This window comes from Apium graveolens, chromosome 7 (genome assembly GCF_009905375.1).
Source record: "Apium graveolens cultivar Ventura chromosome 7, ASM990537v1, whole genome shotgun sequence".
NCBI lineage: Eukaryota > Viridiplantae > Streptophyta > Magnoliopsida > Apiales > Apiaceae > Apium > Apium graveolens.
In genome coordinates this window covers 129,429,298-129,453,660 of record NC_133653.1, presented here as the reverse complement: position 1 = coordinate 129,453,660, position 24,363 = coordinate 129,429,298, and the positions used below count along the sequence as shown (strand labels likewise).

General features: G+C 34.6%; 1 protein-coding gene across 1 annotated transcript; it reads left to right on the top strand.

Annotated features, from left to right (window-relative positions):
- The first annotated feature begins 19,704 nt into the window (after window positions 1-19,704).
- On the top strand, window positions 19,705-20,454 carry LOC141674034 (NAC domain-containing protein JA2-like). Its single transcript, XM_074480759.1, has one exon. The coding sequence runs from the start codon at window positions 19,705-19,707 to the stop codon at window positions 20,452-20,454; it is 750 nt and encodes a 249-aa protein (XP_074336860.1).
- Window positions 20,455-24,363: the final 3,909 nt, after the last annotated feature.

The following is a 24,363-nucleotide window of genomic DNA, read 5'->3' as shown; positions in this document are numbered from 1 at the left end:
TTCTTGTTATTTCAGCTAGCAAGTATGGTTAGAACCAAGCAGACTGCTCGTAAGTCCACCTGTGGAGATGCTGAGGCTTATGTCAGAGCTCAGGTAGTATAGTTCGCGTATGATGGAGGACCGATAGTTATGAAAAAGTTGTAATAGTTGTAGTGTTGGACTGTTCAAAAACTGAACCTTTGCGATCTTGAATTTTATTGTTAATTGTAATATCCGGGATATCGCGTGTAATTATTTTTATCAATAAATATATGATTATTATGTGATTTTTTGTAAATTATCTAATGATTGGTGTGAATATGTGGATGCTTATATGTGGTAAAGTATAAGTATGTTAATTTTATTATGACCAGAATAAAATATAGATAATTACGGTATTTTTCTGGTAATTTTTGGGCTGTTATATGATTTTATATTGATTTATGAGTTTATTATTTATTTTCCGAATAACTACAAAATTATTTTATAAACCTGGAATCGTCCAACTTCAACCGTTTTTACGTTTTTATAACTCGAAACTCTTCCGAAAACTCCTTCCTAACCCAATTTAGTAATTTTGGATATTTTCCGTGTCTTGACTTTTTCAATCCGGATTACGGTTTGACACGTGCACGGCCCGACGCAAGATTTTCGATAAGATAATCGTTTCGGTGAATCAACAAAACCCGTATTCTCAAAGGATGGGATAATATTACGTTATTTTCGTATTAAGTATTTTATAAGAAGTCCGGTTTGGATAATTATCCAATACGGTTATCAAATCGGATCATTTTTGCAGTTACTTAGCGGCTAAGTAACTAATTTATCGATCCAAAACGATCCAACACGATCCAATATTCCATAAATATATATAGCCCTTTTATTATTTCATTTTATTCGTATAATCATAATCAGTCAGTAAAATCCCGTAAAATACAGAGAAAATGTCGAATTCATGTCGCGTTCTTGAAAATCAAATGCACGAACGAAGGCAATATCGAACTCTGATTCAAGCGTGCAATATATCAAAACGAAGCTCCCGAGAATACCTTTCTAAATCAATCAATCATTTTAGTGCAGAAATCATGGTGATTTTCTAATTTATTTATTTTAATTCGAATTATTTGATAATTAAAATATGAATTTTTGTTCTTGATATTGTTTGTGTGATTTGATGCTTGAATTATGTAGATCTTTTCTTCCTGGTCATTTTGGTATATTATATGTCAAATTTGGAGTTCAATAACATATAAAAAAGGTGGTTTGATTCTCAGAAATAAAATTAGGGTTCTTGATATGAATATTCTTAATTGAGATTTAGGGATTTCTTTGTTAAGGTTTATTCTTTGAAATTGATCATGCCATATTTTAGATCGTGAGAAGACGAATTTATTGGTGTATCTGTAATTAACAAACAATAAACAGAGAAGCCTCGCTGAAAAATAACTCGAACGACGGCGTGGAAGTTCGCCGATATTTTCCCGGCTATTGGCCGGTTTTCTGAGTATTTGGAGAACAGGGATCGATTCGGGGAGTTGTAAATAACCTATCTGCATCGATTCACGGTATTATGGGCCGGATATAGGTTACCGAAAAGCTCGGCGGTCGCCGTTAATGGCGACCGACCGGCGACAGAAGAAAGGGGGGCGATGGTTTATTACCATTTGACCCCCTAATTTTGTAAAAAATTTCAGTTTCCTCAAATACTTTCAAAAACTTGCAAAAATTTGATTACTGTTTTAAAATATTTTTAAAATGATATTTCTGTTATTTTAAAAATCGAAAAAATGTTTATTTAATTATTTTAAATTCTGAAAATTATTTTAATTATTTATTTACTCAAAAATAAATCTGATTCATTTTATTAATTAATTTTAATTTGTTTTTAATAATTTTAATTAATCGATTAATTATTAATTATTAATTATTAATGATTTTAATTAATTTAATAATTGGATTTAATTATTTATTTTGATTTAAAAATTCCGAAAAATACTTTGGAGCTTTAAAATATTATTTAAAATTATTTTCAAGGCTCGATAATTATTATAAAATTATTTTAAAGTTAGATTCGGGTGTTCGAACCCTGTTATTTAACTATAAAATGATTCGGAGACCCGTTTTAACTCCGAAAATGTTCAAAAATTCATATTAAATACCTGGAAAATCATTTTGACCCCGAATCTTCTTTGAAAAATTATTTTGATCGAATATCTTGCATGCTATGTGCTACGTGCTTTCTGATTGATGTGTTATATGCCTATGTGGTTGTTCTTTGACGGTTTTTGCTATAACTTTCAATCATTAAATCGGATTTGGGTAAAATGAAGGGTAGATAAAAGCTTATGACGTCTATGTGATGAATAGAATGATATGCGATTGAGTATTGATAAGTACTTGTGATGACTAGAAGAGTAAGCGAGGCATGAAAAAGAATGCCAGTGATCTGTAAATAGAACTGAAGTGTAGAAAAAGAAAGCAAGTGATCGATGAATAGAAGCAATGCATAGAATAGGAAGGAAAATTATGGAAAAGTAAAACTATTAGATGGGTACAAGTAAAGTTGGAAATCATCGGTGATAAGGCATGTTATTCCCTAACAATACAACAAGAATTACAAAAGGGGGGATTGGATGTAATTCTGGCCTCTTTTCGAGATTTATAAAAATGTTCTAACTCAATATATATAAGTGTTTGATTTGCAAAGTGCAGAATAAAGAAATAAGTAAATCAAACACAAAGTAATAAAAACACAAGTCTCTAAAACTTTTTGGTGGATTTGAATGTATCCACCAGATATATATATATATATATATATATATCAATTTGAGAACACTATGAAGCTCAAATTGGCTCACAGCTGCTTTACAAGTTGAACAAACAAACTACAGAGAAATTCTTGACAAGTACAGCTTTTTCTATTTCTCTTCTAAATGTGTTTGCTTAGTTATTTGTTCTAATAGCTACAATTGGTTTATATGTCACCAAGTTTACATGGTAATAAGACAGGATAATAAAACAAAACCTATCAAGTCTAACTCCATGCTGCTTCATTACTCTATTCCAGCATCTTTCAAAATCTTCATATCTTGCATAGAAATTGTAATGCTTCTTTGTTCTCAGTTTCCTGCTAAACAGGCTGCCACATTCCTTTTGCAAACACCCAATGCATGTGACTGTGTTGTCACTGTCAACAGATATTTGAATTGATCATCCATCGGGTATATGTTTATTATCCATCGGGTGGCCTGTTGATCATCCGTCGGGTAGCTTTGTTAATTATCCGTCGGGTAGCTATTTGACACTTTACTCCATTTCATTTATGTTGAATTATAAGACATCTAATATTTACAATTAATCAACCTATTCTGCATATCTACTAGTTGTCAACATGACTCATATGCTCCTACAAAATCTACACAAAGTTATTTGCAGAAATATGCTACAATACTTATTTTTACATAAGCTACTCACCCGACTGATGTCAAATCATCATCCTTCAGGACTATATTGAATCATCCATCGGGACTTTATTTGATCATCCTTCGAGTGCTACAAATTCACTAAGTTAAATCTACTAAGGTGTTTTGATTAATTTATCATCAAGTTCACAACATATTCCTAACAATCTCCCCCAATTTATGTCTAATGGAATTGTAGCCATAAATTAAGAGAAACTTGATGATAACAAAACACTCTAAGAATACAGATTGAAAATAGTAGATAAAACTGATAAGTGCTGCAAAATTTACTGAAAATTGAACAATGCAAAGTATACAAAGAATAACTCACAATCATTATCAATGTGCCCCTCTAGTCTGAGCAGATAAGTCTATTTCTTTGATTGTCTAGGTTTCTTCCCAAGCCTCCTGTTGTTCTCTTCTATCTGATTTTGGAGTTGTCTATGGAATTCAAGTTCATCAGCTTCTGAGAGATCTAGCATTTCTTGCATTTTCAATAGAGTCTCATTGCTAGAGATACTCAATTGGTCCTTCAATCTGAAAATTCTTCTAACTCCCTTTTCGACCCTGAATTCCATCAACCAATAAGGCCTCAAATGCACTTTCTTTCTCTGTCCATATTTCTTCTTTAGAACTAATCTTCTAGCAGTAACATGGTACCCAAAGTTCTTTTTGAATGATGAGTAGATCTTTAGTAGAACAGATTGGCTTTCTAGAAGGATTATGTTAAGTGGCCGTATAATCTCTTTTTCTCCCTTGTATTTGAATACCAGTATTTCAGGGAGATGTCTATGAGCATCAATTCCTCTAACTTCTTCCAATTCATCTAAGTTGAGGTTAATGTCAGAAAACTCTTTGATGTCACATATGTACAACATATCTCCTTTGTTGACTGTGGATTTAGATTTGACTAGGCTCTTAGATTTGAAAATCATTGGTTTCACTTTCTTGCTGATAAGTCTTGCAACAGGAGCAAAAGTTTCATCAAAATCTATTCCTTCTTGTTGACAATAGCCCTTAGCAACTAATCTAGCTTTGTTCCTTACTACAATTCCATTTTCATCCATCTTATTTCTGACTACCCATTTGGTGTTAATTGCATTCTTTCCTTTGGGCTTGGGTACCAGCTTCCATACCTTGTTCCTTTCAAATTGGTTTAGCTCATCCTGCATAGCTAAAATCCAATCAGGATCCAACAAAGCTTCTTCTACCTTCTTTCGTTCTTTCTTAGATAGGAAGCTGTTGTATAGACATTCTTCTTGAGTTGCTCTCCTTGTTTGAACTCTAGAAGATGCATCACCAATGATGAGCTGAAAAGGGTGATCTTTAGTCCATTTTCTTTGTTGAGGTAGATTAGCTCTAGATGAAGAGGCCTCATTATTGTCTTGATGTGTGACTGATTTTTGATTATTAGAAACTCCCCTTGAGTTTGTGAATCTTTGATTTGAGAAAGGGGAACTTTCTGTAAGTGATCTATTCTGACTTTCAGCTTCTCTTAATGACCCGACGGATGATGCACTCTGTGTCCCGATGGATGAAGCTGATTATCTCCCTACGGATGAAGCATTTTGCAACTCGACAGATGTTGAATTATGTGCTTCATTAGTTGTAGATTTTTATGCATTATCCTTATTCACTGTTTCTTGATCACTTTCATCATCACTGTCATCACTAACCATTTCCACATTATCAAACTTGAGGCTTTCATGGAAATCTCCATCTTGCAGTCCTTCAATCTTTTTATCTTCAAATACAACATGTATTGATTCCATAACAATGTTGGTTCTTAAATTGTAGACTCTATATGCCTTTCCCACAGCATATCCAACAAAAATTCCTTCATCTGCTTTAGCATCAAACTTCCCATGTTGATCAGTTTGATTCCTCAAGATAAAACATTTGCAGCCAAAGACATGAAGAAAATTTAGGGTTTGTTTCTTGTTCTTGAACAATTGGTAGGGTGTCATACACTTTGCTTGATTAATCAAAGAAATATTCTGAGTGTAGCAGGCAGTATTCACAGCTTCAGCCCAAAAATATGTTGGTAACTTTGATTCTTCAAGCATTGTCCTTGCAGCTTCAATAAGAGATCTGTTCTTTCTTTCCACTACTCCATTTTGTTATGGAGTTCTTGCTGTAGAAAACTCATGCATTATCCCATTCTCTTCACAAAATGATCTCATCACAGAATTCTTAAACTCAGTTCCATTGTCACTCCTGATTCTTCTTACTTTAAAATCAGGATGGTTATTGATAATGATTTCACTAGCTTCATCTTTAGACTTTAGGAAATATATCCAAGAGAACTTGGAGAAATCATCTACAATTACTAGGCAAAATCTTTTTCTTGAAATGGACAACACATTGACTAGTCCAAATAGATCCATGTGTAGCAATTGCAAAGGTTCTTCAATTGTTGAATCAAGCTTCTTTCTAAATGATGCTTTAGTCTGTTTTCCCTTTTGGCAGGCACCACACAATCCATCCTTAGAAAACTCCACTTAAAGAATTCCTTTTACCAGTTCTTTCTTGACAAGCTCATTCATGGTCTTGAAGTTTAGATGAGACAGCTTCTTGTGCCATAGCCAACTTTCATCTTGACTTACTTTACTGAGAAAACAAGTGACAGATTCTACATTAGATGAGTTGAAGTCAGCTAGATACACATTTCCTTTTCTCACTCCAGTGAGAACCACTTTGTTGCTTCTTTTATTTGTCACAACACAGGCTTCTGAATTGAAGGTTACTGAATTGCCCTTATCACAAAGCTGGATGATACTCAAAAAATTGTGCTTGAGACCATCCACTAGGGCAACCTCTTCAATGATGATACTGTCTTTTGAAATCAAGCCATATCCCACAGTATAACCCTTGCTGTCATCTCCAAAAGTAATACTTGGGCCAGCTCTCTCCTTGAACTCTGTGAGCAGGGTATAATCTCCAGTCATGTGCCTTGAACAACCACTATCCAGGTACCAAAGATTCTTTCTGTTTCCCTGCACACATCAAAACCAAATCAAGTTGATTTTGGTACCCAAGTTTCCTTGGGTCCTTCCCTGTTAGCTTTCTTCTTTGGTTTCTTAGGTTTTATCTCATTTGACTTGGGAATTTCTGCTTCATCCTTTGAAACCAGTCATTAAAATAGAATTATCATGCACACTTTGATTAGCAGAAAAAGGCTTGCTGTTGGCAAACATGTTATTCCAGTAAGGCATGCTAAATGGCATTTGTGGCATACTAAATGTACCATAATAAGGATTAGGTGCAAATGGCATATTAGTAAATTGTGCATTCATATTCTGAGCAGACATAGAATTCATAGGCATAGAAGGCATGACATTCATGTTGGGAAAAGAAGAGGGTACAGATATAGGAGTAGGCATGACAAGTTTGCAATTAACAGACAAATGATTAACACTACCACACTTAACACAGATTTTTCTTGGAGCATACTTATCAGGTGTGTCGTTATTATGTTTGTTAATTCCTACTTTCCCATTTCTATTATTTTTCTTTTTAGTTTCTGTTTTAACCTCAATCTTTTCTAATCTGTCATTCAATTACTTGATGGACAGATGACCAACATTCATTTTTTTCTCCTTCTTCACTTGACTTGATTCTCCTGAAATAAAGTTTTTGGAAACCGATCCATATTTTTCATTCAACTTGGCAAGCTTGGCTTTGCTCACAGGTTTGCTCACAGCCGACGGATGTAGCTCTTTGTCACTCGACAGATAATCCTTTTGATTATCCGATGGATGATTCTCATCATCCGTCGAGTCCATATCTGTTAGCAATCTATCAACCAAATTGGATTCCAGCTTCTCCTTACTATTTTTCCAGGCTGCATCACAAAAGGACTCAATACCTTGAACTTTAGTTATTTGAGCATGGACATCTCTGGATGATTTCCATGCTTTAATCACTCCCTGTTCTCGTTCAAGCTGCTTCTTTAAAATCTCTTCTTTCTTCAAGGACTCAGTTAATTCATCCTTAGTAATCTTACACTCAATTCTCAATTTTTCAAATTCAATAAACTGAGACTGTAGTACATTATTCCTCTCACTTAAAAACAAATTGTTTTCTTTAATTTTAGCATTTTCCTTAGTGAGGGACTTAAGTGTAAGACACAAGTGATATAATTCTATAGACATGTCATTCATTGCATCATTACACTCAGCTTTAGATAAATGTGCCAGGTTAGTGTTGATTACTTGATTACTTGAAGAACTTATTTCTGTTTCATCAGACTTGGCCATCAGGGCTAGATTGACATAGCTTACATCATCATCTTCATCCAATCCATCAGCTGCCCAGTCATTTTCCAATATAATGAAAGCCCTTTCCTTTTGCTTGAGCAACTCAAAATATTTCTGTTTGTAATAAACAGGCTCAAACTTCTTTTTGCTGGAATCTGACTTCTACATTTACTGGCAAAATGCCCTGCCAAGCCACATTTGAAACATTTAAATTTGGATTTATCCACCATGTTTTTACTTGGCTTGGCTGCTCCAAAGTTCTTATTGAACTTGAGCTTGAAAAATCTTCTGGAAAGGAATGCTAAATGCTCATCAATATCATCCATGTCATCTTGGCTCAAATGATCTTCATTTTCAACTACCATCCCTTTGCCCTTGTTCTCACAGACCTTTGAAGTAGACTCAACAGCTTCTACCTTCCTCTCTTTCTCTTTCTCTAACTCAACAACCAGTACTATAGACCCTCATTTCTTCATTCCTTTCTCCATCTTCTCATCTTGCTCTATTTCAGGCTCATAAGTCTTCAGGAGGCCATACAGTCTCTCCAAGGTAAACTCCTTGTAATCCTGAGAATTTCTCAATGAGACTGTCATTAGTTTCCACTCCTTGGAAGAGATCTAAGGAACTTGAGGTTAGAATCTTTTGTCTGATAGACTCTTCCATGCAACTTCAGAGCATTTAATAGTTTTTAAAATCTACTAAAAATATCAGTGAGAGACTCACTATCTTCACAATGGAAGTGCTCATATTGCTGAATTAGCAGATGCATCTTATTCTCCCTTACTTGCTCAGTATCATCACAAATAATCTGGATAGTGTCCCAAACCTCCTTGGCTGTTTTGCAGTTAATGATGTTATCAAACATGTCACCATCAACTCCATTGAACAATATATTCATGGCCTTCTCGTCTTTCCTGACTTGCTCAATATCAGGATCTGACCATTCATGCCTAGGCTTGGGAACAGATAGTTCATTGCCAGTTGCAGCTCTCATTGGTACATGAGTTCCTCTCTCTATGCAATCCACATAGGCCTCATCTTGAGAAAGAAGATGTAGATGCATTTTCAACTTCCAGTGATGATAATTGTCTTTGTCCAGAAAAGGAATTTTAACTCCAACATCCTTCTTGTTCATCTTGCTGTTTGTTGTGATCTTTACACTCTTTGTACTTCAAGAGCTTGCTCTGATACCAATTGTTATTCCCTAACAATACAACAAGAATTACAGAAGGGGGGGTTGAATGTAATTCTGGCCTCTTTTTGAGATTTATAAAAATGTTCTAACTCAATATATAAATAAGTGTTTGATTTGTAAAGTGCGGAATAAAGAATTAAGTAAATCAAACACAAAGTAATAAAAACACAAGTCTTTAAAACTTTTTGGTGGATTTGAATGTATCCACAATATATATATATATATATATATTAATTATACTTCTTATGTCTCCCTAGGTAGTATATATTGGAGGACGGGGATTGACACGCATTTTAAGACTCGTTTAAAGTATAGTTCCGTAAATATTTTTTAAACCTTTTTTTTGTTCCGAATAAAAATTTGTTGTTTAATGTTTATTACAAAAAAAATCAAAAATAATAATTGAAAGTATACTTTATATTCACCTTAAAATGCTTGCCGAACATTAAAAAGACTATATATAATTGGATGGGATGGAGGGAGTATCATTGAACTAGTAATCCGTCGATCGGAATAATAGCACCTGGCTAAAACAAAATAACTTTAACTATTCATCAGGCTAAAAAATTATACAACCCATCTGCGGTAAAATAAAATTCGACCAATCTAAACAAAATGATATGTACTATTCATATGAGTTAAACAAAAGTCTATATTTATCGGGGTTTGGAGTAAATTAAAATCAAACTAAATATTATTAGTTGGATTTGATCATATAATGAGTTTGAGGATAACATTATAAAAATTAAATTATATGTGATTCACATACTTTTGAACCGGGATAAAACTTAGTGTTTAAATTAAAAATAATAATATTTTGTAAACATACATAAAAATAACAATAATACTATATGTTTCAATTTGTAATATTTTTTTTCAAATTTAAATACATTTAAATAAAAATATCGAATCATATTCATATATAAATATGTATAAGGGGGATTTTTATCAATTTCTTGTTAGTTATGACTCTTATACCGATTTAATATGGACACTTAAATCTGTTTGTAAATATACAAGTATATGTATAATTATCATCATATCGTAATCATATAAAATATTATGAATAAATAAATTCCGCAATCTAAAAGATGCTATTCAATTATTATTTAGAAAATATAATATTATTTTTAAAAAAATTGCATCGCCCTGGTTAGTAATAAAGAGAATAAGATGTGAGGAATGAAATATCTAAACTAGAACTTGTTAAAAATTGTTCCATAGACATAATTATTTATACCAATAATTTAGTTTAGTTTATCAATTTCTAAGTTTTGGGGAAAAAAATTAATTGTCAATAAGGCTTTTCCTGATAAAATGAATTAATTGTAACTAAATTTAATATTATAAGATGGTGTTTATATAATTTTTATTCTACTTAACATTAGTTAATAAGATTTCCATATATTCTGTTTTTGTATACATTATAAGATTTTTCATTTTTATATGAAAAAAAGAAAGTATTATTTACAAGTAGCATCAATTGAGCATAAAATAAAAGTTGATCTAAAATTCGATATTATAACTTATTGCATAAGTATTTCTTTTTTTTCTTTTTTGATTGAAGTATGTGTTTATTTTTTGTTAAGTATGTATTCTTTCTTAGTTTAACATTAATTAATATTTTATTCAATAGTTAATATTAACGTGAGTCGATAACAGTTAACTTACCTAATTTATTATCCTTGAAATTAAGAAAAGTAAACAACTTTCCACGTAGCTACTTACTTGGCACAACTGATATACGGATACCCAACGGCACTAGGACTAACACTGGAATAATTAAAAGTTACTACAAATAAACAAATTATGATTAAATTAAATAAGAATCCGAGTAGAAGTTCTTAAATCAGCCCACGTACTATATAAACACTAGTAATCATGATTAGCCAATCAATAACAACATTAAAGAATTCCCACAATGGACAGAGAGGAATGTGACATTTGCGAAGGACTAAAGGTAGGGTTTCGCTTTGCGCGATCACCACACGAAATCTTGCTTCAATATCTCATCCCTATGATCCAAAAACAACCACTCCCCTGCGATCGTATCATCAAAGAAGCTAATGTTTACGGACTAATGTGAATCGTTAGCATATACAACTTGTATAAAAAAATTAGAAATCAAACAAAAATTAAATGATTAAAAGGATATGAATTTTATAAATTGGAATAAGTCATATAAATACGCTGGCCTAACGATGTTTGCCCCTTCTCGCACAAGTTTTGGATGGCAATTTCTTAGCGGTAAAACACCTTTGCAATTTATTCTCTAACATGCACGAACGAGGAAAAAAACAATGTCAAGTTTTCCATCGCTCAAATCAATTAATAACAAGATTATATATTGTAAAAGTTATCTTCTGAATCATATATCATTTTAGATCATATATTATTCTAATCGAAAACATTCGATGATATTTTGGGTTTTATATAAGTATAAGAGAGTTGTTTCACATGCTCTAATATGATATAAAAAATATAATTAAAAATAGGAATATAAAAAAAGAGAAGTCTATATGAACATGTTGACGGAGGAATCTGGTAACAACAAAGTTCGAGGTTTCTCGCCGGAACCAAGATCTATGACGGTGGTTATTTGCCGGAAAATCAAGCGGTGTGTGGTGGTTATATGTTATTTGGTGGCTAAGATTGATTAGGGCAAGTGGTGGCTCATTTTCAGCTATCAACTGCTTACCTCTCTCAATGTGCCTACGTACCCTTTATATAGGGATCAAGCTTGACGTAGTTCTTGGGGAACAAGAAATCTAATGGGCTTAGACTTCTCATTCCTAGGCCCGGTAGAAGTCCTTCCAAAATCCATCTTCCGCTCGCTTTAGGAATGTCAAACTATGAGGCCCAACCGTGAAGGCCCAAGGCTCGTCCGTAATCATAGGACTTCACGGATAGTGCATCTCCCTGCGCAAGAATAACACTCCGCTACAGCTATCTCCCTTGATTCACGGACGCAGGTATAGCCACGGTTCACCCCAAATGCCGGACGCATCTCTGTCCCCCGAATGAGGATAACCCACCAGATAACAGGACAGGTGATCCCAAGCTCTTGGGAGCAAAGTGCAGGATGACTCCAAAATTCTCCAACAAGTACACCCGTTGAATACAAGAATAGAGTTCCCAGAGCACACACTAGAGTTAACCCCGCATCCCCAACAAGGACACCCGTTGAATACATGAGGAGGCCTTCAGTCATCAGGCACACCCCTGGAGGCCTTCAAGCTATCCACGGACATCCCCCTCCTTGACCATCTCAAGGAGGGAATTCTTAAAAGAGTACCTGCAACAAATACGTTAGAGAAAACTATCTCTATTCCTCGTTCCATGCCTGCATGCATTGTCCTGAACTCACTCTTGAAAATATATTTTCCAAGCAAAGGACATGTCCTAAAACACAGGGTGCGTCCTGACCTTTATGAAACTTGTATTTTTCCTCCAGCAACCACCTCTCACGACATTCCACATAGATAGACTGCGTCCCACCCTTCTGGGCATGTCCTTCAAGCTTCCTCGCCAAAGGACCATTCCTGGTAAACACTTCCACCACTGTGGACGCGTTCTACCCTTCTGGGCGCGTCATATTCCCCTCCTTTAAAATGCAACACAGATTTTGACTCTAATTAGCCCGCATTTGACCCGCATTGATCCAATGCCAAATTTTGGCTATAATAACTACCCCCAAAATTCCATTTACAGTTGAAAATAAAATTGGAATTTTTACTCAAAAACCACAAGCATAAATTTGGATTGTCCCTCTTTTATACATTAGGACACGTCCTGACCCCTTGACGCGTCAAAGCTTTGTATGTATACTCCCAAAAACGACCGTTTCATGACAGCTGTTGTACACGTTATCACTCCTTTCTCTATAAATACCCTAAAATAGGACATCATTATCACTTTCCTCTTTTCTCTCTCAACAAAACCGCCATCTCCACCGCTGCAAGGAATTCCACTCATAAATCCGACAATTCACCCGATAATTTCTCAAATTTTTACAGTCAATTAACTCCCCAAATTTCAAGGTACGTAAATCTTCTTCCATTTCTTCATTTCGTCGAGTAAATCGATCATGATCAGCAAAAGACTGTTCGCATTCTTCATTTTCGCTTAACTATTCTTCATATTTCTGTGTATGTATATATACATGTATATAACGAATCCCCATATTTTTCTTTCTTTTAATTCTCAAGTAAGTGTTTCTAGGGTTTAATCAAATTTTCCCCAAATTGCCCATGATCGATTGAAATTCTATTGCATTTCAACTAAGCAAGATGCGTCCACCTCTTGGGGTGCATCCTGTTGTTTGTTGATCGCCTAGTTTAAGTTATTTCAACAAGAATAGGGTAGGCGCGCTATCAAACTATATGATGCGTCATTTGCCATATTTTTCTAAACCATTAGCTAACTTCTTGCGATAGATTTCTAGGACGCGTCCTAGCACAAAACCTGTATTTACACCTTTCTTTTTTATTATTTTATTTCTTTTCTTTAAGTCATGGACGCATCCTCAAAATCTTTTCCCTTCTTATTTCAGCTGGAGGACGCGTCTTCATCTTCTCCATTCCATCCATTGAAGGTCCTTAACAAACGCCTTGGGATTTATTCCCCACCTTCCATTTCTTTCAATCTCGAACTACCTGATTATCATAGGACATAATCTTTCCTTGAAGCAGAATCCCATGTATTTGAATCTCTGAAATCAAAAACTTCAATCATGGCAAGCTCAAGCTATGAATCCATGGACAACATTCCCCTTAGTGCAAGACTTGGAAAGAAAGAGCTAAAACGCAAGAGAACTTCCCAAACTGCACGCAGCTTGGAAATTGAAGATTGGACTGACGATGAGATTATCCCATCATCCAGTAAATCTCAACAACATAAAATAATCTCTGATGAGGACGCGTCTCCATCTGTTCAAGATGCATCTCCTGTTCAGGACGCGCCCTCTCCTCACAGTAAGTGTGAGTTTGAGAAAAGAGCTCCTGAGCCTGACAAATACCCCATCTCTTCTCAGCAATCTGTCGCCCCACTGAAGCATTGGGAGCCAAGCGATGTGGAGCTTGATTTTGACTAGAAAAAGCTCGGAGATTTCCCTGGGGCAGAGAAGAATGTATGGAGGAAGAGAGAAAATAAACTAGCTTGTGTTGGCATGAAATCTACTGCAACAGACCTAGAGATTGGATGGACCATGAAATATTACGACATGGAGGGAATCTGGGCGCGTCCTCTTAGAAAGATGAGGCCCCATATTTTTAACATGGAGAATCTGAGGATCCCTAGAATGGTCCTCACTCCAAAATTCATTTCTTTGGGTGTGGGTGCGCCCTTGGACCCATAAATCAAGAAAATTTTAAAGTGGTATGATGTTGCTCCAGTTCAACTGTCCCCAAATTCATACAAGTTAGCATGGGCCTTGTATATTATGTATCACAACCTGGGGTTGGGCGCGCCCTCCATGAAGGAGTTTATCTATTTTTTTAGCATTAGTAAGTCTATCCCTGGTTACCACTTCTTTGTTGTCAACAAGTGGCTAAATAACAAGGGTTTCAATGAAGGCAAGGTGAGCCATGAGAGAGACTGGAAAGAACCTTTTTTCTATATCTATGATGTCAAAAGGGCTCACATTTGCTTTAACTTAAAACCAAGTAAGTGATATCCCCAGGATGCGCCCTGTTAATCAAGACGCGTCTTCTCTTTCATTATCTCTTTTACTTTTTCTTTTTGATAATCCTCATCTTTCCTCCTTAGATAAAAGAACTCAAAAAGAGCTAACTGGAAAGAGGAAAAAGATAGTAGAAAAAGTATTGTAATACGCTGAAAAACATTTCAATCTCAAGGATATGATTACAGAGGACAACCTCAAAAACGTTGGGGCTCTATCTGAAAGGGTTGGTTCTATTTGTAAATATTGCGATTTTTATAACGAAAAGCCCGTCCTCACGGCTTCTGAAAAGGCTGAAGGGCTCAATGCAAGACAAGGCGCGTCTTGAGGGTGAGAAGGCAATTCTTGAGGGCCAGGTTACCTCTATGGAGAATGCAATGGAGAGCGTGGTTACTCTAAACTCCACCATGCAGTTGGAGCTTGACACTCTAAATGATGATAGGTTGCATGGTTGGAAAAAAGAGAAGAAACTGGTATATCAGAATGGGTTTGCATCCGACTTTGAAGAGTGGTGTTCTGGATTCATAGCCAATGACCCTGAATAGACTTTTTCCAAGTTTGATGAGGATACCCAAAAGTGGGTAAATGATTTCAGAGTCAGGGCTGGAGACTCAATCAAGAGCAAAAGGATCATCCTAGGCCTGGAAGAGGATGACGTGTCCCCTGCGCCTTCTCCATTTCAAGCCCAGCCTCCACCTTCTCCTCCAAAAGATCAGGACAAGCCTCAGGGTGCGCCTCCTGCCTAGGACGCGTTTTCATTTTATTGATGAACTTTTTCTGAACTATTCCAAGGGTGCAGTACCCTTTAATCCTTGCTAGTTATATTCGTACTTTAATTGTTTCAAACCTCCTGGATGACGCACTTTAAGTTTTTTCCTTAGTATAATAACATATTTCTATACACTCACTATTCCTATTATCCAACGCACCAAATTACAGTGACTGAACTAGAATCTTAAAAATATTTGTGATAAAATACATAAGTGTAAGGAAACAATTAAAATTTCAAGATATAGTCGATATTAAAAAAATTTATTCAATTTATTTACAAGGTTAGTCGGGTTTTGGCCTACCCTCCTTCCATCCACGGATTGAGGAGGTTAGCACATATTAACCGACTTCTGTAACCATTTTGTTTTGTTTGGGAGAAGGTCAATTTGTGATAATTAAACCTCTTATACTATCAAAATATGTTTCACACATATCCAAAAGTCCTTCACCTAAATGTGTATATATGACAGAAGAGACTAAAAGAACTTACAGTTGGTTCAGGAGAATATGATGGACAGGGTTGAGGAACAGGTTGAGTTGTTGAAGAAGGCTCTGGTGGATCTATTTCTTTCACATCTGGAGTTGCAATACCAGCTGGTTCAGTACTAGTTTCAAAACCAAAACACTTGAAGAAAATAGCTCTTACAACTTTATGCAAAGAATACTTGCAAAATGTTAGGTCCCAATGCGTTTGTAGAAGGGGGGTTGAATACAAACAATACCAAATAATCGAATTAAATGCGGAATAAAAATGTGAAACAAAATTCAAGTTAAATAAGAATATTATTAAACTTGAAAGATGTTACAACAACTGTATCGATTACAAGGAATTAATCTCAAATTAATTATTATAAATCTAGAATAAATTCGACATGAACTTTTTCTATTTTTGTAATAAAAAGATTCAAATGCTAAACACAATTTGAGATTAAGTTCTAGGGATTTTGATCCGCTAGATAGTTACACAAGAACAAGAGAATGATTTCTAGTTGATTGGATTTAACTTTACAAACTAGAAATTATGATCTTGAAGTTTGCAGAAGAAGGATGAAATATTTTGCTTCTCTTTTCTGCCGAGTTCTTGTTTTTTTGACTTTTTGTTCTGTATTTTGGTTTCTTCTGCTTTTCTTCTTTTTAATTCATTCAACAGAACTGAAAATAAACTGGCAAGACAATCCTGAGCTCAGCAAGACTTTCGGTATGACAATCAAATGAACTAGCAAGACTATCAGAATGAACTAGCAAGACTATCAGAATGAACTACCAAGACAATCCTCCTCCCAGTGTAACTTTCGGTGAGACTATTGAACATGGCTTGGAAAGACTTTCGGTATGACAATCCAGTTGTCATACTAGTTCAAATATTTGTCTTGCTGATTTAATCTTGAATATTAATTCAAATTCATTTCTGAAAAATACATAATATTAATTTAGAATTAATTAACCAATTAATTCAATTAATCAATAAATTAATCTTTGCAGATATAATTTATTTTTTTAATTAAATTATATGACTTAATTAATTAATAGAGAATTAATACTAATCTTGAGCAGCAACCATTTTTCTACAAATCTTCTGAAAATTACTGAAAATTATGAATCAATTCCACCACTTCAATGTTGACACTCGATGTACTGTCTGGTTCATGAGTAACTAACTTTCGTGACGTTTCTTCATGTCTTGACTTTGATAATTGATTTTCTTCAGATTAAATCCTTGTAATTCTCTGATACCCTGACGAGATCTCTGTCACTTGATTAAATCCACAATCTTGATTTGTATCACTAAGGCTTGATCAATTTCTTGAACTTCTTCTAGTGAAGTAACTCCTCAAGTCTGTAGATGAACCTTGTTTCTGAATACTCTGACAGATGTTATTTTGTGAGATCTCTTTGACGGTAGATCCACTATTTACTTATTACATTCTTATTTGAGTTGAGTTAAATCCTCGAATATACAAATAGGTTATGACATATGCCTTACACAAAACACTATATTACTGCAACTATAATGATCATGATAATTACCATTTCTCTTCTTTGGTTTCACCACCACCACCTTCTCCTCTGATGTTTCTTCCATTGCAGAGCCTTTTTAGTATTTCTCTTTTGATTCAGAACTACAGTTGTACATTCCTTTATTAGAAAATTTAATTCTTAGTTTGGTTTTGTATGTCAAAGTAAAAGCCAAAAGTTTGTATAAATCTTTGAGGTGATAAACATGAAGAATTCTACATAACTCTTTTATGGTATGAAGTAGTATTTGACCCAGGTAGTTGTGAGGTGAAATTATTTAATGTTGGCATTAATGGTTTCTCTTGCTCCTCTATTTACTGAACCCTCTCTGCTGTTTTTGCAGTTTTTCATTTTTTAGTAAATTTCAAAGGTATCATTTTTAACATCACATCACCTTTTACTTCATTTTTTTAATCACACCTTCTACTTCAATTTTTGTTTTATAACGGAAAAAAAGTATTTTTATTAACTAGCATAATAGTTTATTCTATAGAAATCAATTTGGTACATTCATTTATGAAAATATTGCTTTCCTCTATAGTTTCAAGTAAACGAATAGCTATTATCAATTTACAGAATATAGAGTTGTATTTTTCTCTTAAATAATGATCTGAAAAACTAATGTTCACAAAGATGAAATGTATGGGATAGTTATTTATTTAATGCATGCATGTGAAATTGTGAATCACATGCTACCATTAATTACACATTTTAATTAATTTTCTTTTCTTTTGTATTATTTTTTTTAGAGTAAATTACAAAACGTTGACCGCATTTTACATCGATTTTCAAAACAGTTGCCAATTTTTATTCTTACATTTATAATTATTATTAACTACTCCTTAGGAGTTACTACGTCCTTATCAAAATACAAGTCTTTAAATTTTTAACACGTATTTTAAGTTGAATAAAAAAATATCGCCATAAATTATTTGTTAAATTTTTTTCCTGAATAAAATAAAATATTTTTAAATTAATTTTTCTCTTACAAATCATTACTATTAGTTTCAGAAAGATGACTAACCATTTCTGAAAAGGGAAAATATTGTCAATTTCATATCTTCTTGACAACTGAGGAAACTAAGTATTTGGGGGTTTACCCATTGGATGATAAGAATAGCAAAACAAACAAATTGAGTTAGGCTCTAATTCGGTCAAACGAGCCGAATTTTGAGCTGAGTATAGTTTAGGTCGAGTTTAATTGAGTTGATCCCACACGTTTAATTAGTTGAGTTTGACCTTGTATCCAAAATCGATATTTTTAATTATATGAGTTGAGTCGAGCCGAGCCGGTTCATTCAGTTAAATGAGCCAATTTTAACGAATTAGGCGAATCGGCTCGTTTAATTTTAAACTTAATTAAGTCTAAAACTATACCAAATTCGGATAATTTAATTTTACAAGTCGAGTCATATTGTTTAATCAAATGAGCCGGAACCTCTGCACGAAATCAGTTCGTTTAACTAAATATTTTGAATGAAATTCACTTAAACGAGTTTGAATTAAGTTCGTCTCAAATTACAGCTCTACGCAAAATATGCGACAATGGGAAAAACATGAACTGATTGTATTAGGTCAAGATTACGGGTGGCGTGACACATGTCAATGAAAATATATGGTAAAGAGTAAAGTTGATGTTGAAAGTATTTTAATACATTTTGTTACTAATTAATTTTTTCTAAAATAAATTATCTTAGCTGATTTTTATTTATAATATTTTTTAATTGTGTATTTTGTTTAGAAAAACTTGTTTTAAGTGAAATAACATATAGGTATAAATCAAGACCCGATTTTGAGTTTTCGCAGGTGTCTCAAAAATTATTTGCCCCGACCTGATTTAAAATTTTTAAAAATTATAAGTAATACGTTCTGGTGTTAAACTCGATCAATTTGACTCACTTTCACTATCACAATTTCATTTTATGCCTTTAATAGGAAAATGTCAAAAAATAATTTTTTTCTCGTTTTTTTACCAAATGGGGACCGTCAAATATCTAGTTACTAATTTTGCGGATAATAACAAAGATCTGTGTGCATATATATTTTATGCATTCAGGAGGACAATTTAATTTTTTTATAGTTTTTTTGCTTTGAATCTTAAATAACCACAATAAATTTAACATTTTCCTTATCTTAACTATTTTATAAAATCGACACTCTCTTAAAATAAAAAGATGATGATAGATATCTATATTTTTATAGGAATTTTTTGCAATATTATTTCAGCTTGACCAATTAAATTCGGACCATCTCCGTGTTGACGTGGAGTTCTTAAATCAGCCCAGTTACTGTATAAACATTGATAATCATGATTAGCAAATCATTAACAGCAGAATCCCCACAATGGACAGAGAGGAATGTGACATTTGCAAAGGACTAAAGGTAGGGTTTCGTTTTGCTCCTTCACTACACGAAGTTTTGCTCCAATATCTCATCCCTATGATCCAAAAACAACCACTCCCCTGCGATCGTATCATCAAAGAAGCTGATGTTTACGGAGCCTCGACGCCATTCGAAGTTTTCAGAGATGATGACCTCTTCTGGCAGTCAGCATCATCCGACAAGAAGAAGACTATTTACGTGTTCACTAAGTTGTCCAAGAACGGTAAGCGTGTTTCGAGAAGAGCGGGTCGTGGCACTTGGGTTGGTCAGAGTAATAAAAAGATTAAGAACAAGAGGAGTAATGAGGTTCTTGGAAGTAGAGGAGCTTTTACTTACAAAATTGACAAGAAGGTGAGTGGTAATGTTGAAAGTGATGATAAGTGGTGCATGTATGAGTATACTATGGATAATAAATTTTTAAAAAAACTAGGGTTACCAGAATCTGTTCTAGACTATGTGATATGCGAGATTATTAAGCGAGGTGATGATAATGCAAGCGAGTACCCTGTTAATCTAACAGAAGCATCTAATCAATATGATACTGATTCTTCAATGCTTATGGGCGAAGTTAATCAGATAATGCAAGTTACAGAAGGAGTTCCCAACATTATTGATACTTATTCTCCGATGCATGTGGGCGAAGTTAATCAAATAGTCCCGGTTGCACAAGGAGTTCCCAACATTGATCAGGAGCCTGTTAAAATAATATAAGCTAAACTTATTTTATAATATTAATTATCTAGAATGTTCTTGAAATATCTACTTTAGTCTTTTGAGTTCAAGTCCTTTGAGCTCTTGTCTTTTGAGTTCATGTCTCTTTGCTTTTCATGTTCCTAGAGAGTTACTAAATTTATTAAGGTGCATGTACTAGAAACTTTCTAGGAGGTTCCATGTAGTCCTATAAATAGGACAATCTTCCAAGCTTTGTTATCATAAAAAAGTTTATCAAATCATTTGAGTGAAATACTTTTGTGAGTTTATTATATTTCTTTTGTGTGAGTAAGTTGTGTGGATTATTGAGAACAAGTTTCTTCTCTTTAATCTCCAACATTGTTATACACTTAAATTCCTACAAAGTGGTATCAAGAGCAAGGTTAAGAGATGGCTTCCAACAACAACATGTTGCAACCTCAACTTCCTCGTTTGACGGGAAAGAATTACAACCAATGGAGCATCCAAATGAAGGTTTTATATGGCTCTCAAGATCTTTGGGAAATTGTGGAGAATGGATATGAAGAACCGGAGAATCAAACAAATCTCTCAACACAACAATTAAACACTTTGAAGGAGAATCGAAAGAAAGACAAAAAGGCTCTCTACTTTATTTATCAAGCGGTGGATGAAGTAATTTTTGAGAGGATTTCAACGGCGTCAACATCAAAGGAGGCATGGGACATCCTCAACAAGGCATACAAGGGTGAAGAAAAAGTCAAAATGGTAAGGCTTCAAGCTCTAAGAGGTGAATTTGATTCACTAAATATGAAGGAAAGTGAAACGGTGGAGGAATATTATAATCGAACAATTTCGATTGTTAATCAACTTCGTGTAAATGGTGAAGATATTACGGATAGAAGAGTCTTGGAAAAAATTCTTCGTAGCATGACTCGAAAATTTGAGCATGTTGTTGTGGCTATTGAAGAATCAAAGGATATGAATACTTTCTCTCTTGAAGAATTGTTGGGCTCATTACAATCTCACGAACTCCGCATCAAACAATTTGACTCATCTCCTTCCGAGCAAGCTTTTCAAGTTCAAGACACTAATCGTGGTGGTTTTAGAGGAAGAGGTGGAAGAGGATCATTTCGTGGTCGAGGACAAGGAAGAGGAAAGGTGCCAAGTGAAACTTCTAGCACATATCAAAGAGGAAGAGGAAGAGCTCGTGGAGGTTACAATGGAAGAGGAAGAGGTAATTCTTTTAATTTTCAATGCCATTATTGTCATAAAAATGGGCATATGAAAAAAGATTGTTATAAAAGGATTAATGATGAAAAAGATGAATCAAATTTTCTACATGAAAATGTTGAGGAGAAAGATGAAAGTATGCTTCTTGTTAGTAATGTTCAAGAAGAATCTCTTGAAGATGTTTGGTATATCGATAGTGGTTGTAGTAACCACATGACCGGAAATAAAAATTGCTTTGTGAATTTTGATGAAAGTGTCCAACGAGAAGTCAAGACGGGTGACAACAAAAGGCTCATTGTCAAAGGTTGTGGGGATATTCCAATCCGAACAAAGCAAGGTACAAACTACATCTCTAATGTTTACTATGTACCCGATCTTAAACATAATCTTTTAAGTGTTGGGCAACTTACAAGAAAGGGACATCATGTGAATTTTAAAGATGATTTTTGTGTGATCAAAGATAAAAATGGTGTTCTTGTTGCAAGAGTCAAGATGACATCAACTAAAATGTTTCCATTGAAAATTCAAAGTGAGTCTCTTCCATGTTTTGCTAATATTGTGAATGACAAGTCTTGGCTTTGGCATCTTCGATATAATCACTTGAGTTTTAGCACTCTATCAAAGATATGTAAAGGTCATATGGTGAGAGGCATTCCAAATATTCAAAGGCAAGATCGAGTATGTGAAGATTGTATTTTTGGCAAGCATCATCGAGATCCATTTCCAAAAGAGAAGGCATGGCGAGCTAAAAAACCATTGGAATTGGTACATTCGGATTTATGTGGACCTATGCGCATAAACTCTATTGGAGGTAGCCGCTATTTTCTCACTTTTATTGATGATTATAGTCGCAAGATGTGGATTTATTTTCTCAAAGAAAAATCTCAAGTATTTGAAACATTTAAAGTTTTTAAAGCATATGTGGAGAAAGAAAGTGGTTATTCTTTAAAGACACTACGATCCGATCGTGGTGGTGAATATATGTCCCAAGAATTTGGAAGTTTTTTGAAGAAGCATGGCATTCGTCATCAACTAACGGTTCGCTCAACCCCTCAACAAAATGGGGTGGCCGAGAGAAAGAACCGAATAATCATGGAGCTTGTTCGAAGTATGTTGAAAACAAAAGGATTGCCTAAGATGTTTTGGGCCGAAGCGGTGGCATGTGCATGCTATGTTCTCAATCGTGCACCTACTAAAAGTGTACAAGAGAAGACTCCACAAGAAGCTTGGAGTCGTAAGAAGCCATGTGTCTCTCACTTTAGAATTTTTGGAAGCATTTGTTACTCTCATGTGCCCGATGAAAAGAGAGGCAAACTTGATGATAAATCCGAAAAATGCATCTTTGTTGGTTATAGTGAAGCTTCCAAGGCATACAAATTATATAATCCAATTACAAAGAAGGTCATAATTAGCCGTGATGTAATTTTCAATGAGGAGGCTTCATGGGAATGGAAGAATGAGAAAGAAAGTTCAAGAATCTTTCTTGATGATGATGCATTTGAACCAATTGAAGAAGAAGGCTCCACTCCACCATCCAATTCTCCTCCAAGCTCGTCATCATCTTCAAGTTACGAATCACCACCTAGAAAGACAAGATCAATGGCGGACCTTTATGGAACAACCAGAAGAATTTTGGAAGATGAATTTGTTGATTTTGCCTTATATGCAAATGCGGATCCGGTTGCTTTTGATGATGCCGCTAAGGAAAATAAATGGAGGCAAGCTATGGATCAAGAAATTGAAGCAATTGAAAGAAATCAAACATGGGAGTTAGTTGAAGCTCCTAAGGAAAAGAAGCCCATTGGAGTCAAGTGGGTTTATAAGACAAAATTAAATGCACAAGGTGAAGTTGAAAAGCACAAGGCACGATTGGTTGTAAAAGGCTACAAGCAAAAATATGGGGTTGATTATAAAGAAGTATTTGCTCCCGTAGCACGCCTTGAAACCATCCGTTTGATCCTTTCTTTGGCCGCTCAAAATAAGTGGAAAGTTCACCAAATGGACGTCAAATCCGCTTTTTTAAATGGAGAATTACAAGAAGAGGTGTATATTGATCAACCACCGGGCTATGTAAAGAAGAATGAAGAAAATAAAGTCTATCGGTTGAAGAAGGCTTTGTATGGCCTAAAGCAAGCCCCTCGTGCATGGTATAGTCGCATAGATGAATATTTTGTGAAGATGGGATTCAAGAGGTGTCCATTTGAGCATACACTTTACATCAAGGAGAACAAAGGTAAAATTCTCATCATTGGCTTGTACGTGGATGATTTGATTTTTACGGGAAATAATGATGATGATATTGAAGAATTCAAGAATAATATGATGCAAGAATTTGAGATGACTGATTTGGGACTACTTCATTACTTTCTTGGTATTGAAGTAAAGCAAGATGAGAATGGCATTTTTATCTCTCAAGAAAAGTATGCAAGAGATTTGATGAAGAAGTTTAGAATGGAAGATGCAAAACCAAGTAGTACTCCCGTTGAAGTTGGCTTGAAATTGAGCATGAATGATGATTCTAAGTTTGTTGATCCTACATTATATAGAAGTCTTGTTGGAAGTTTGATGTACTTGACCGCCACTCGACCGGATATAACATATGGTGTTAGTTTGATTAGTAGATTCATGGAGCAACCAAAGAAGACACATTGGGAGGCCGGAAAAAGAATCTTGAGGTATGTTCGTGGAACACTTGGAGATGGAATTTATTATCAAAAG

What these genes read in the sequence shown, in the direction of transcription:
- LOC141674034 (XM_074480759.1), top strand. Translation starts at nt 19,705, where the DNA reads ATGGACAGAGAGGAATGTGACATTTGCAAAGGACTAAAGGTAGGGTTT.